The sequence below is a fragment of the Bufo bufo genome, chromosome 8 (assembly GCF_905171765.1).
Source record: "Bufo bufo chromosome 8, aBufBuf1.1, whole genome shotgun sequence".
Taxonomy (NCBI): Eukaryota; Metazoa; Chordata; class Amphibia; order Anura; family Bufonidae; genus Bufo; species Bufo bufo.
Genome location: NC_053396.1, coordinates 1729553 through 1744831, shown reverse-complemented (window position 1 = coordinate 1744831; position 15279 = coordinate 1729553). Strand labels below are relative to the sequence as shown.

At 51.2% G+C, this 15279-nt stretch overlaps 1 protein-coding gene across 4 annotated transcripts in view; it reads left to right on the top strand.

The window, feature by feature from the left end:
* The window catches only part of VAV2 (vav guanine nucleotide exchange factor 2), a 51845-nt gene that overhangs the window by 10685 nt on the left and 25881 nt on the right, over positions 1-15279 (top strand). For all 4 annotated transcript variants that reach the window (XR_005773984.1, XM_040406011.1, XM_040406012.1 and 1 more), the window contains exon 2: positions 418-534. Coding sequence is in view for 3 of the 4 variants with exons in the window: in XM_040406011.1 (XP_040261945.1) it covers positions 418-534 (117 nt within the window). In the remaining variant the exon portion in view is untranslated. The remainder of the gene's footprint in view (positions 1-417; positions 535-15279) is intronic.

Below are 15279 nucleotides of genomic sequence, written 5' to 3'. Positions count from 1 at the left end.
GGAGTTGCCGCAGTGTGGGGGGGGGGGGGGAGTTGCCGCGGGGGGGGGGGGGAGTTGCCGCAGTGTGGGGGGGGGAGTTGCCGCAGTGTGGGGGGGGGGGGGAGTTGCCGCAGTGTGGGGGGGGGGGGGAGTTGCCGCAGTGTGGGGGGGGGAGTTGCCGCAGTGTGGGGGGGGGGGGAGTTGCCGCAGTGTGGGGGGGGGGGGGGAGTTGCCGCAGTGTGGGGGGGGGGGGAGTTGCCGCAGTGTGGGGGGGGGGGAGTTGCCGCAGTGTGGGTGTGGGGGGGGGGGGGGAGTTGCCGCAGTGTGGGTGTGGGAGTTGCCGCAGTGTGTGTGTGGGAGGGGGGGATTTGCCGCAGTGTGTGTGTGGTTGCCGCAGTGGACGGAGTCCTCCTTTAATGCCGTCTCTCTCCTCCACAGTTCTTGTGTCTGAAGAACATCCGGACCTTCCTGAAGGTTTGCCATGATAAGTTTGGATTACGGAGCTGCGACCTCTTCGACCCCTTTGACCTCTTCGATGTCCGGGATTTCGGGAAGGTAAGTGAATGTGAAGGGTTAATAGAATCGCCCCCACAGTCCTGGGGCACCGTTCTGTCATCTGCGTTACGGTGCTTCAGCCGCTAACCCCTGAAACCTTGTTCTGGCTGGATGCTTCTCACAGCTGCAGTTTGGTGCAGTGTGCAGGTGAGAGCGATCAGCCTGGATGCCCGGACTGATGTCTGCCCTCACAGAGGCTTGTCTGCACTGATACACTGTAACAAGCCCTCAGCTATGCGAGCAGGATTAGGTCAGGTTAGTTCCTCCTATTTGCGTTCACTGACAGGCTGCCATTTTCCCCCATGCTTTATACACCTGTCTCCCGCCTTCTTAGGCCCCATCATGGCAGGTGCTCTCGCGCCTTAGATTTCGTGTTGCCACGGTGTCCTCTAACGGAGCAGAAGAGTGGAGGTGAAGACCCCCCGTCAGAGCGGGGCCCCGACCTCACTGGTGGGGGGGGAGATAGAACTGAAGTGCAGTGTCGTCAGGCATCCATGTTGCTATTCTCTGATCCTGATGAGGGTCCCGGGCCCCTAGATGACAATGTAGACCCCGGGTCTGTGGGGAATGTTTGATTGAAGGGTTAATGTCTGTATGGGGGAGGGGCTAGCGACCTCTGCCTGACCTCTGACCCCTGCACTTTGTGTGATTGATCTCCTCCATCTGCCCCTGTACAGACGAGCGGCGCCCTGGACTGTAAATCCTGCAGCCCTCTGAATGGCCGCAGACACCCTCCTTCCCGTTAGGGTGTCCCCACATTCCCAGACCCCTAAATGGTGAATCAGAGGTGGGGGGTCATTAGATTTGGGCCCTTGGTTGACATCTACCCTCCTGGGGGCGGCAGGGGTCGCCCAGCTTTCCCAGGCTCCTGATGTACTGGTGGTGGTGGGAGGTAAGTCTCCTCCTGCGGTGGGTGCTCGGGCGGAGTCGCCGTCCCTCAGTAGAGCTGTGGTGGGGGGCAGCGGCCGGGACCCCCATCTCTCAGCAGTTACTGCCTTTCTTATGTTTATTGCTTTTCTGGCCGCTCGAGTCATTAATATGGAAATTTTCTTGCCGTGTCTGGCGGTTTTGGGTGGTGGGAGGGGGGTGCTGGGCAGAGCCATTGTGTCAGCTCCTGATCGGCATGCCAGCGGCGCCCTGTGCCGCTTATCTCAGGCCGGCATCGTTCATCTTTTATTCTGCCGTCTCTGAAAAACGACAACTTATAAGAAATAAAGCCCTGAGCAATCGGCGGTGAGCTGCGCACAATCAGCCCCCCACAGGTACCGCCGCTGCCCGCGCAGGAGACGAGGCTTTGCATACCATTAATAGGACGCTGCGCACTCGCTAGACGCTTCTCTGCACTCTTATCGCTCAGCACGTAGAGCCGCGCTGCATCGTAAGGTCCTCGTTGGGTAACATTACTGCACACACATCTCTGCTACATCATATCCTGTGCTTGTATCACATGACCGCCACCGCGTCTCTGACCTCACATACGGACAGGTGGAACTGACACATTGTCACGACAGAGTGGAAATCGGCTGTGGAAAATTTCTGATGAAATCTCAGGAATTGTGCAGGGGCAGATGGACCCTCCAGAGCTCACAGACCTGCTGCTCTGTTCATTCTGACATTTCTAGTTCATGAATAGAATGCCAAGACTACAGTGAAGACTGACACCAGCAGAGCAGATGGTGATTGAGATCCAGGAGTACGGAGCAGCCAGTGGACATATTGGCAGTCATCCATCTGTGTTTCCGGTCCTGGGGGTCAGTATCTGTCGTCTCATGGCGGGGAGCAATCTTGCCTTCTAATTATCCTCACAATACAGCGGGTAATTATCGGGCGTCCGCACCGCCACCTCCGTCTGATAATAACCGCTCTGTAATATTACATGTCTCATTGTGCGGAGATCACAGGAAATGAGCGCCGCCGAGCCATCCGATACCTCACTGATACCGCACCAGACGCCGCTTATCAACACGGAGATGTGAGCAGTGCCCTCCCTCAGTCCATATACCGCCTCGCCTTAAAGGGACACTACCCCTAAATAGCAGCTGTAGAGTTATAACAGGAACAGTCATAACATTAAAAACAGCGATGGGTGCAGGGTGACAACGGTGCTTGTCAGGGGGATGGGGGTGTATCCGGCAGCTTGAGGTGGAAGCAAGATCTTAGCAACTGACTGTATTCTCCTGTCCTACAGTCATCCTCTCACCTGAAATGGCTGATAACAGGGGGCAATAGACTGTATTCTCCTGTCCTACAGTCATCCTCTCCTCTGAAATGGCTGATAACAGGGGGCAATAGACTGTGTATTCTTCTGTCCTACAGTCATCCTCTCCTCTGAAATGGCTGATAACAGGGGCAATAGACTGTATTCTTCTGTCCTACAGTCATCCTCTCCCCTGAAATGGCTGATAACAGGGGGCAATAGACTGTATTCTCCTGTCCTACAGTCATCCTCTCCCCTGAAATGGCTGATAACAGAAGCAATAGACTGTATTCTCCTGTCCTACAGTCATCCTCTCCCCTGAAATGGCTGATAACAGGGAGCAATAGACTGTATTCTCCTGTCCTACAGTCATCCTCTCCCCTGACATGGCTGATAACAGGGGGCAATAGACTGTATTCTCCTGTCCTACAGTCATCCTCTCCCCTGACATGGCTGATAACAGGGGGCAATAGACTGTATTCTCCTGTCCTACAGTCATCCTCTCCCCTGAAATGGCTGATAACAGGGAGCAATAGACTGTATTCTCCTGTCCTACAGTCATCCTCTCCCCTGACATGGCTGATAACAGGGGGCAATAGACTGTATTCTCCTGTCCTACAGTCATCCTCTCCCCTGAAATGGCTGATATCAGGGGGCAATAGACTGTATTCTCCTGTCCTACAGTCATCCTCTCCCCAGAAATGGCTGATAACAGGGAGCAATAGACTGTATTCTCCTGTCCTACAGTCATCCTCTCCCCTGAAATGGCTGATAACAGGGGGCAATAGACTGTATTCTCCTGTCCTACAGTCATCCTCTCCCCTGAAATGGCTGATAACAGGAGGCAATAGACTGTATTCTCCTGTCCTACAGTCATCCTCTCCCCTGAAATGGCTGATAACAGGGGGCAATAGACTGTATTCTCCTGTCCTACAGTCATCCTCTCCCCTGAAATGGCTGATAACAGGGAGCAATAGACTGTATTCTCCTGTCCTACAGTCATCCTCTCCCCTGAAATGGCTGATAACAGGGGGCAATAGACTGTATTCTCCTGTCCTACAGTCATCCTCTCCCCTGAAATGGCTGATAACAGGGGGCAATAGACTGTATTCTCCTGTCCTACAGTCATCCTCTCCCCTGAAATGGCTGATAACAGGGGGCAATAGACTGTATTCTCCTGTCCTACAGTCATCCTCTCCCCTGAAATGACTGATAACAGGGGGCAATAGACTGTATTCTCCTGTTCTACAGTCATCCTCTCCTCTGAAATGGCTGATAACAGGGAGCAATAGACTGTATTCTCCTGCCCTACAGTCATCCTCTCCCCTGAAATGGCTGATAACAGGGGGCAATAGATTGTATTCTCCTGTCCTACAGTCATCCTCTCCTCTGAAATGGCTGATAACAGGGGGCAATAGACTGTATTCTCCTGTCCTACAGTCATCGTCTCCCCTGAAATGGCTGATAACAGGGGGCAATAGACAGTATTCTCCTGTCCTACAGTCATCCTCTCCTCTGAAATGGCTGATAACAGGAGGCAATAGACTGTATTCTCCTGTCCTACAGTCATCCTCTCCCCTGAAATGGCTGATAACAGGGGGCAATAGACTGTATTCTCCTGTCCTACAGTCATCCTCTCCCTGAAATGGCTGATAACAGGGGGCAATAGACTGTATTCTCCTGTCCTACAGTCATCCTCTCCCCTGAAATGGCTGATAACAGGGAGCAATAGACTGTATTCTCCTGTCCTACAGTCATCCTCTCCCCTGAAATGTCTGATAACAGGGGGCAATAGACTGTATTCTCCTGTCCTACAGTCATCCTCTCCCCTGAAATGGCTGATAACAGGGAGCAATAGACTGTATTCTCCTGTCCTACAGTCATCCTCTCCTCTGAAATGGCTGATAACAGGGGGCAATAGAGTGTATTCTCCTGTCCTACAGTCATCCTCTCCCCTGAAATGGCTGATAACAGGGGGCAATAGACTGTATTCTCCTGTCCTACAGTCATCCTCCCCCCTGAAATGGCTGATAACAGGGAGCAATAGACTGTATTCTCCTGTCCTACAGTCATCCTCCCCCCTGAAATGGCTGATAACAGGGGGCTGTAGTGTATTTATTGTGTTGCGGCTCAGCACTGGGGACTCATCTTTGTGCTCTTCGGCGTTGAGCAGATGGCGGTTGTTTCCGTATTACGGGTCCAGTCGTGATCACTGCTGCTCACAGTGGTGTCAGTCGGCGCTGTGTGGCGTGCATCCATTTTTCGCTGTGTTTTTGGTGTTTGCGCCGCTCGGCCTCTTCTATCCATGTTCTTCTGGAATATAGAATTGTGCAGCGCCTGCTTTCGTTACCATTCATTCAGATTTGCGGTCGCAGTGTACGGCAATGTATGCACGCACCGTCCTGGTCACGGCTCCCCCGTACACCGTGCAGTGGGACAGTGCAGCATTCAATGGCTGTAAGTCGCCGCCATGTTTAACAGCCAGACTGTTCCACTCTATGGATCTGGCGGGGGGGCTAGCTCTGCGGCCACTATGTATAACGACCGGACTATTCCACTGCAGGGATCTGGGGGGAGCTCTGCGGCCTCCAAGGATTCTTATCTCCGCACACAGTGTGATGAATGAAGTCTTTGTCGCACCCGGTCCTCACCGCAGGGACATGGCGCAGACCCCGGTGTGCAGTGTGAATCGAGGTCTCTGTCTTTTCAGGCAGGAAGTGAAGGGGTTAAAGTTCCCCCCTTTACCCCTGCTCCCCTCTTATGACTCCCCGGTGCCCGCAGGGTTTACAGGCGTCTGAGTCACCTCTTCCTGGGCGACTCTTGCCCCAAACACTGTTCTCATTCATTGTGACGGAATGGAAGGATCTGCTCAACAACACTTCTTCTGAAGGCCGGGGCCACAGCCATAGTTGCCCTACTTCCCCCGGGGCCACAGCCATAGCACGCAGTATAGAGAGCAGTCACTGGCGGAGCGCGCTATAGACAGGTGCACACATGGTTATGAGACGTTCTGCGATCCTCAGAATACGGATTCTTATTTTGCGGTGGGCTGTGCGATGTCTGATACTGAGCGACTGTCACTGGTGACCGCCGGCAGCGCACACTTCACCTCTCCTCGGCAGATATTGGAGGCTCTCTGGGCTGGGAGAATCCTGGAATGTAATAGAGAGACAGATGTTACAGCTGATCCTGTCTCTCTGGAGATGGTGAGGAGACGCGGGGTGACAGACTGCCCCCACCCCGGGATCCCCCCATCTACAGCGTGGAACACAGCGACGAGACCGCGGCCTGCAACGTAATCACCTGATAGAAGATGAGAAACCTCCCCGAGCCGCAGAGAAATGGGGTGATACAATGTAACGAGACCACGTACAGAGAGTCATGTGATACAATGTAACGAGACCACGTACAGAGCATCATGTGATACAATGTAACGAGACCACGTACAGAGAGTCATGTGATACAATGTAACGAGACCACGCACAGAGAGTCATGTGATACAATGTAACGAGACCACGTACAGAGCATCATGTGATACAATGTAACGAGACCACGTACAGAGAGTCATGTGATACAATGTAACGAGACCACGTACAGAGCATCATGTGATACAATGTAACGAGACCACGTACAGAGCATCATGTGATACAATGTAACGAGACTACGTACAGAGAGTCATGTGATACAATGTAACGAGACCACGTACAGTCATGTGATACAATGTAACGAGACCACGTACAGAGAGTCATGTGATACAATGTAACGAGACCACGTACAGAGCATCATGTGATACAATGTAACGAGACCACGTACAGAGCATCATGTGATACAATGTAACAAGACCACGTACAGAGAGTCATGTGATACAATGTAACGAGACCACGTACAGAGCATCATGTGATACAATGTAACGAGACCACGTACAGAGAGTCATGTGATACAATGTAACGAGACCACGTACAGAGCGTCATGTGATACAATGTAACGAGACCACGCACAGAGCGTCATGTGATACAATGTAACGAGACCACGTACAGAGCGTCATGTGATACAATGTAACGAGACCACGTACAGAGCATCATGTGATACAATGTAACGAGACCACGTACAGAGCGTCATGTGATACAATGTAACGAGACCACGTACAGAGCGTCATGTGATACAATGTAACGAGACCACGTACAGAGAGTCATGTGATACAATGTAACGAGACCACGTACAGAGCATCATGTGATACAATGTAACGAGACCACGTACAGAGAGTCATGTGATACAATGTAACAAGACCATGTACAGAGCATCATGTGATACAATGTAACAAGACCACGTACAGAGAGTCATGTGATACAATGTAACGAGACCACGTACAGAGCGTCATGTGATACAATGTAACGAGACCACGTACAGAGAGTCATGTGATACAATGTAACGAGACCACGTACAGAGCATCATGTGATACAATGTAACGAGACCACGTACAGAGCATCATGTGATACAATGTAACGAGACCACGTACAGAGCATCATGTGATACAATGTAACGAGACCACGTACAGAGCGTCATGTGATACAATGTAACGAGACCACGTACAGTGTCATGTGATACAATGTAACGAGACCTCGCACAGTGTCGTGATACAATGTAACGAGACCACGTACAGAGAGTCATGTGATACAATGTAACAAGACCACGTACAGAGAGTCATGTGATACAATGTAACGAGACCACGTACAGTGTCATGTGATACAATGTAACAAGACCACGTACAGTGTCATGTGATACAATGTAACGAGACCTGGCAGCGGTCACGTGCAGAGCGTCATGTGATACAATGTAACGAGACCACGCACAGAGCGTCATGTGATACAATGTAACGAGACCTGGCAGCGGTCACGTGCAGAGCGTCATGTGATACAATGTAACGAGACCACGCACAGAGCGTCATGTGATACAATGTAACGAGACCTGGCAGCGGTAACGTGCAGAGCGTCCTGATGCCCTGCACATTTTGCTCCTCCGCCGTCGGTTCTGTTGTGGCAGTGGATGGCGCCGGCTCCCAGACTTGTCATTGTCATGGCGGGCTCAGCTGTGGACACAATGGAATGTCCCGTCCCAGGTGGTCTGAAATAAAGGGGGAGGGGCCGCCTGTGTTGTGGGGGCGCTGACCTCCCGGCGCGTGTCACTGCAATAGACAAACACTGGCTGCCGCTTTTTAAAGGATGCGACCAACTATTAACTCCGTCACCGTCTGTTTCTGCACCTCCCCTCCCTTGGGGTGGATCGGCCATGTTGGCGGTTTTTACTTCATTCCCATGTACCCTCGGAGGTGCTGATGTCACAGGAGTGGACTCTGTTGTGGTCTGCAGGTCGTGGCGGCGCGCGGTCCCGGGCTGGTCCTGTCTCATTGTCACTTCTCACCTCTGGGGTATTTGGCGCCCCTCGCAGGTGATCACGTGGCTTCTGCAACAAGTTTGTCAGGTAGCTTTAACGCTCTGCATGCCGTCCTCGCCCTCCTATCCGTGGCACCATTAACAGCTCTCCGGTACACGCAGCAGCTTCCTCGCCCTGGCGTGACCTCCGTATCTGACCCCCCATGTCTGTGACCGCTCATCTGCCAGATCATGTTACCTCCAGAGAGAGCGCCCGAGCGCGGCGGGCCATGATACAGTGGGTGCATCGCTGTCATCCTGCACGAAGTACTAGTAGCAAGCAGAAACCGCGGCCGCTAAATGTCAGCACTCTCGCTCGCGAATCGCCTTATAGGTCACGGCGGAGATGGCGGATTCTGGGCAGCGAGATCCGTCCACAGACCCGTCTCATGTGCTCGCTTCTGGAATTGCATCAATGGCGCGGATCAAGACGTTTCAGGAGGTGACAGCACAAGATGGCGGAGCCTCGCGCAGCCAGCCTTCAAGTATAGGGGGCGCGGAAACTTCTGCACTGGGGTGATCAAGGGGTTCCTGCGGCAGATAGTGGGGATATTTGGGGCGAGGGGGTGTGGAATAATTATTCACATCACTAGCGGTCTTCGCACTGCGCAAGTTTCCTGGAAATGGCCACTGTTAACCCTTTCAGACTACACATTTTTTTCCCTTTTTCTTTGGTTTTCATGGCCACGTTTAACCCCTGACTGCCTGGCAGGTGACCCGCAGCCACGGTTAGGTCACTCGGGTTGGGGGTGTCCCTCATGCTCTGTAAACTTCTCTCCCCGGGGTGTTAGCTGCTGTGTCCAGCGTGCATCTAAGGAGCCCTCCGATGGGAGTTATTTCTGGATTTCCCCTTCCTGTCCTCTATCAGGGATCAGCGTTTTTCTTGGCAGCCGTCGCCGCTTCCCCCTGTGCATCCTCTTCATTCTTCTTTGTAAGGATTCTCCATAATGGCGGATGCTTCATGTCCGAGGATGGCGAACAACCGCAGAGACCATAGAATCTGGCTCCAAAATAATCGCATTACTTCAGGGATCAGTCTGAGCCTCCTGGTTCATGAATAGCATGCCAGGGCTGTGGTGAAGACTGACAGTCCAGGAGAATACAGTCTATTGCCCCTGTTATCAGCCATTTCAGAGGAGAGGATGACTGTAGGACAGGAGAATACTGTCTATTGCCCCCTGTTATCAGCCATTTCAGGGGAGAGGATGACTGTAGGACAGGAGAATACAGTCTATTGCCCCCTGTTATCAGCCATTTCAGAGGAGAGGATGACTGTAGGACAGGAGAATACAGTCTATTGCCCCCTGTTATCAGCCATTTCAGGGGAGAGGATGACTGTAGGACAGGAGAATACAGTCTATTGCCCCCTGTTATCAGCCATTTCAGGGGAAAGGATGACTGTAGGACAGGAGAATACAGTCTATTGCCCCCTGTTATCAGCCATTTCAGGGGAGAGGATGACTGTAGGACAGGAGAATACAGTCTATTGCCCCTTGTTATCAGACATTTCAGGGGAGAGGATGACTGTAGCACAGGAGAATACAGTCTATTGCCCCCTGTTATCAGCCATTTCAGGGGAGAGGATGACTGTAGGACAGGAGAATACAGTCTATTGCCCCCTGTTATCAGCCATTTCAGGGGAGAGGATGACTGTAGGACAGGAGAATACAGTCTATTGCCCCTGTTATCAGCCATTTCAGAGGAGAGGATGACTGTAGGACAGGAGAATACAGTCTATTGCCCCCTGGTATCAGCCATTTCAGGGGGGAGGATGACTGTAGGACAGGAGAATACAGTCTATTGCCCCCTGTTATCAGCCATTTCAGGGGAGAGGATGACTGTAGGACAGGAGAATACAGTCTATTGCCCCCTGTTATCAGCCATTTCAGGGGAGAGGATGACTGTAGGACAGGAGAATACAGTCTATTGCCCCCTGTTAACAGCCATTTCAGGGGAGAGGATGACTGTAGGACAGGAGAATACAATCTATTGCTCCCTGTTATCAGCCATTTCAGGGGAGAGGATGACTGTAGGACAGGAGAATACAGTCTATTGTCCCCTGTTATCAGCCATTTCAGGGGAGAGGATGACTGTAGGACAGGAGAATACAGTCTATTGCCCCCTGTTATCAGCCATTTCAGGGGGGAGGATGACTGTAGGACAGGAGAATACAGTCTATTGTCCCCTGTTATCAGCCATTTCAGGGGAGAGGATGACTGTAGGACAGGAGAATACAATCTATTGCCCTCTGTTATCAGCCATTTCAGGGGGGAGGATGACTGTAGGACAGGAGAATACAGTCTATTGCCCCCTGTTATCAGCCATTTCAGAGGAGAGGATGACTGTAGGACAGGAGAATACAGTCTATTGCCCCCTGTTATCAGCCATTTCAGGGGAGAGGATGACTGTAGGACAGGAGAATACAGTCTATTGCCCCCTGTTATCAGACATTTCAGGGGAGAGGATGACTGTAGGACAGGAGAATACAGTCTATTGCACCCTGTTATCAGCCATTTCAGGGGAGAGGATGACTGTAGGACAGGAGAATTCAGTCTATTGCCCCCTGGTATCAGCCATTTCAGGGGAGAGGATGACTGTAGGACAGGAGAATACAGTCTATTGCCCCCTGGTATCAGCCATTTCAGGGGGGAGGATGACTGTAGGACAGGAGAATACAGTCTATTGCCCCCTGTTATCAGCCATTTCAGGGGAGAGGATGACTGTAGGACAGGAGAATACAGTCTATTGCCCCCTGTTATCAGCCATTTCAGGGGAGAGGATGACTGTAGGACAGGAGAATACAGTCTATTGCCCCCTGTTAACAGCCATTTCAGGGGAGAGGATGACTGTAGGACAGGAGAATACAATCTATTGCTCCCTGTTATCAGCCATTTCAGGGGAGAGGATGACTGTAGGACAGGAGAATACAGTCTATTGTCCCCTGTTATCAGCCATTTCAGGGGAGAGGATGACTGTAGGACAGGAGAATACAATCTATTGCCCTCTGTTATCAGCCATTTCAGGGGGGAGGATGACTGTAGGACAGGAGAATACAGTCTATTGCCCCTGTTATCGGCCATTTCAGGGGAGAGGATGACTGTAGGACAGGAGAATACAGTCTATTGCCCCTGTTATCGGCCATTTCAGGGGAGAGGATGACTGTAGGACAGGAGAATACAGTCTATTGCCCCTGTTATCAGCCATTTCAGGGGAGAGGACGACTGTAGGACAGGAGAATACAGTCTATTGCCCCCTGTTATCAGCCATTTCAGGGGAGAGGACGACTGTAGGACAGGAGAATACAATCTATTGCTCCCTGTTATCAGCCATTTCAGGGGGGAGGATGACTGTAGGACAGGAGAATACAGTCTATTGCCCCCTGTTATCAGCCATTTCAGGGGAGGGGATGACTGTAGGACAGGAGAATACAGTCTATTGCTCCCTGTTATCAGCCATTTCAGGGGAGAGGATGACTGTAGGACAGGAGAATACAGTCTATTGCCCCCTGTTATCAGCCATTTCAGGGGAGAGGATGACTGTAGGACAGGAGAATACAATCTATTGCCCCCTGTTATCAGCCATTTCAGAGGAGAGGATGACTGTAGGACAGGAGGATACAGTCTATTGCCCCCTGTTATCAGCCATTTCAGGGGAGAGGATGACTGTAGGACAGGAGAATACAATCTATTGCCCCTGTTATCAGCCATTTCAGAGGAGAGGATGACTGTAGGACAGGAGAATACAGTCTATTGCCCCCTGTTATCAGCCATTTCAGAGGAGAGGATGACTGTAGGACAGGAGAATACAGTCTATTGCCCCCTGTTATCAGCCATTTCAGAGGAGAGGATGACTGTAGGACAGGAGAATACAGTCTATTGCTCCCTGTTATCAGCCATTTCAGGGGAGAGGATGACTGTAGGACAGGAGAATACAGTCTATTGCCCCCTGTTATCAGCCATTTCAGAGGAGAGGATGACTGTAGGACAGGAGAATACAGTCTATTGCTCCCTGTTATCAGACATTTCAGGGGAGAAAATGACTGTAGGACAGGAGAATACAGTCTATTGCCCCCTGTTATCAGCCATTTCAGGAGAGAGGATGACTGTAGGACAGGAGAATACAGTCTATTGCCTCCTGTTATCAGCCATTTCAGGGGAGGGGATGACTGTAGGACAGGAGAATACAGTCTATTGACCCCTGTTATCAGCCATTTCAGGGGAGAGGATGACTGTAGGACAGGAGAATACAGTCTACTGCTCCCTGTTATCAGCCATTTCAGGGGAGAGGATGACTGTAGGACAGGAGAATACAGTCTATTGCCCCCTGTTATCAGCCATTTCAGGGGAGAGGATGACTGTAGGACAGGAGAATACAGTCTATTGTCCCCTGTTATCAGCCATTTCAGGGGAGAGGATGACTGTAGGACAGGAGAATACAATCTATTGCCCCCTGTTATCAGCCATTTCAGAGGAGAGGATGACTGTAGGACAGGAGAATACAGTCTATTACCCCTGTTATCAGCCATTTCAGGGGAGAGGATGACTGTAGGACAGGAGAATACAGTATATTGCCCCCTGTTATCAGACATTTCAGGGGGGAGAGGATGACTGTAGGACAGGAGAATACAGTCTATTGCCCCCTGTTATCAGCCATTTCAGAGGAGAGGATGACTGTAGGACAGGAGAATACAATCTATTGCCCCCTGTTATCAGCCATTTCAGGAGAGAGGATGACTGTAGGACAGGAGAATACAGTCTATTGCCTCCTGTTATCAGCCATTTCAGGGGGGAGGATGACTGTAGAACAGGAGAATATAGTCTATTGCTCCCTGTTATCAGCCATTTCAGGGGAGAGGATGACTGTAGGACAGGAGAATACAGTCTATTGCCCCCTGTTATCAGCCATTTCAGGAGAGAGGATGACTGTAGGACAGGAGAATACAGTCTATTGCCTCCTGTTATCAGCCATTTCAGGGGAGGGGATGACTGTAGGACAGGAGAATACAGTCTATTGCCTCCTGTTATCAGCCATTTCAGGGGAGGGGATGACTGTAGGACAGGAGAATACAGTCTATTGCCCCCTGTTATCAGCCATTTCAGGAGAGAGGATGACTGTAGGACAGGAGAATACAGTCTATTGCCCCCTGTTATCAGACATTTCAGGGGAGAGGATGACTGTAGGACAGGAGAATACAGTCTATTGCTCCCTGTTATCAGACATTTCAGGGGAGAGGATGACTGTAGGACAGGAGAATACAGTCTATTGCTCCGTGTTATCAGCCATTTCAGGGGAGAGGATGACTGTAGGACAGGAGAATACAGTCTATTGCTCCCTGTTATCAGCCATTTCAGGAGAGAGGATGACTGTAGGACAGGAGAATACAGTCTATTGCTCTGTGTTATCAGCCATTTCAGGGGAGAGGATGACTGTAGGACAGGAGAATACAGTCTATTACCCCCTGTTATCAGCCATTTCAGGGGGGAGGATGACTGTAGGACAGGAGAATACAGTCTATTGCCCCCTGTTATCAGCCATTTCAGAGGAGAGGATGACTGTAGGACAGGAGAATACAGTCTATTGCTCCCTGTTATCAGCCATTTCAGGGGAGAGGATGACTGTAGGACAGGAGAATACAGTCTATTGCCCCCTGTTATCAGCCATTTCAGGGGAGAGGATGACTGTAGGACAGGAGAATACAGTCTATTGCCTCCTGTTATCAGCCATTTCAGGGGAGAGGATGACTGTAGGACAGGAGAATACAGTCTACTGCTCCCTGTTATCAGCCATTTCAGGGGAGAGGATGACTGTAGGACAGGAGAATACAGTCTATTGCCCCCTGTTATCAGCCATTTCAGGGGGGAGGATGACTGTAGGACAGGAGAATACCCCTTCTTGACAACCCTCCTGGTAGTTGTCGGTGCCCCTCTACTGGTGTTTCTTTGTGGTTTGTCAGTAGTGGCAGCTGTGCGACTGTTGTCCTCCATTGACCAGCCTTGTACTCGATGTGGTGCCCATTGTATAAGTTATCACACCCTTCACGTATCACTGGTCTCAGATGTCGTCCCCCCTCCCCCCCCCATCTAGGGCTGGATACTTCTTGTGTACAGAATATAACACTGGACCCAGGAGCTGACGTTCCATTAGATGAGACACAGGAAGGGGCCGTCATGTAATGAGATCCCCCCACACACATTGTCACATTGTGTTTTGAGGCCCCGGAGATGTGTGCTGATGGGGGCCCGCGGGGAGTCCATGCGGCATCTGGCCGTCAGTGACGGACCATTAGCTGACCGGCTGGGGGTTCTCTGTATACTTCTATCCGCTCACATCTTCTGTGGCGTTGACACAGTGTGTTCAGTATTTCCTGCTCCTAAGGCGGCTGCGCAGCGTGGGGGTTGTTGCAATGTGTCAGTGGAAGTCACTGCATCTCCTCTATGGATGATCACACAGGAGTTGTATCCATTCGCCCCAGGAGCTTACATTCTACCTTCCCCCTTTGTTCTCACTGACGTCTCCCTTTTGTCACCGGGCTCGCCAGGATATGAATAGGAATAACTCCTGGGTGTGGGGCGTTTGATAATGTGCCCCCTTATCACGCGTGATGCATGCCCGCCGCCCCTGTAATTGCGCTTCTCTTCACTGTGGACTTAATTTCCTGGAAATTTCAGTAATTTGTAACTTTGTAATTTTCCCATCTACCTGAAGAGAATAGAGGAGGTGACAGGGGGCGCCGCTGCTCCTTCATTGTGTTACCACCCCCTCAGTAATAAGGTGCCCTGTTATGAGCACTACAAGGCTCAGCATGGAGGGATTCATACCCAGCTGCAGCTTTTGAGGAGACTTTATGGGGAAGGAGACGAACTCTGCCTGCAGTGATAGATTTACAGCTGCCATTATCGTCACCCAGCTCTCCCAGAGCCCAGAATAACCCCGATAAGCGGCGCGCTGACCGCACGTGGCATCGGCAGAGATGTGGGGATGAATATTTCATGATTTCAGGAAGCAGCGTCCAGATGAGCGAGGAGATAACGATGATACCAGGCGCTGCCATAATTCTAATTATTTATGACGACCGCGAAAATTCCACCGGAGCGGAAAGATTCCTGCACGAAGCCCTCG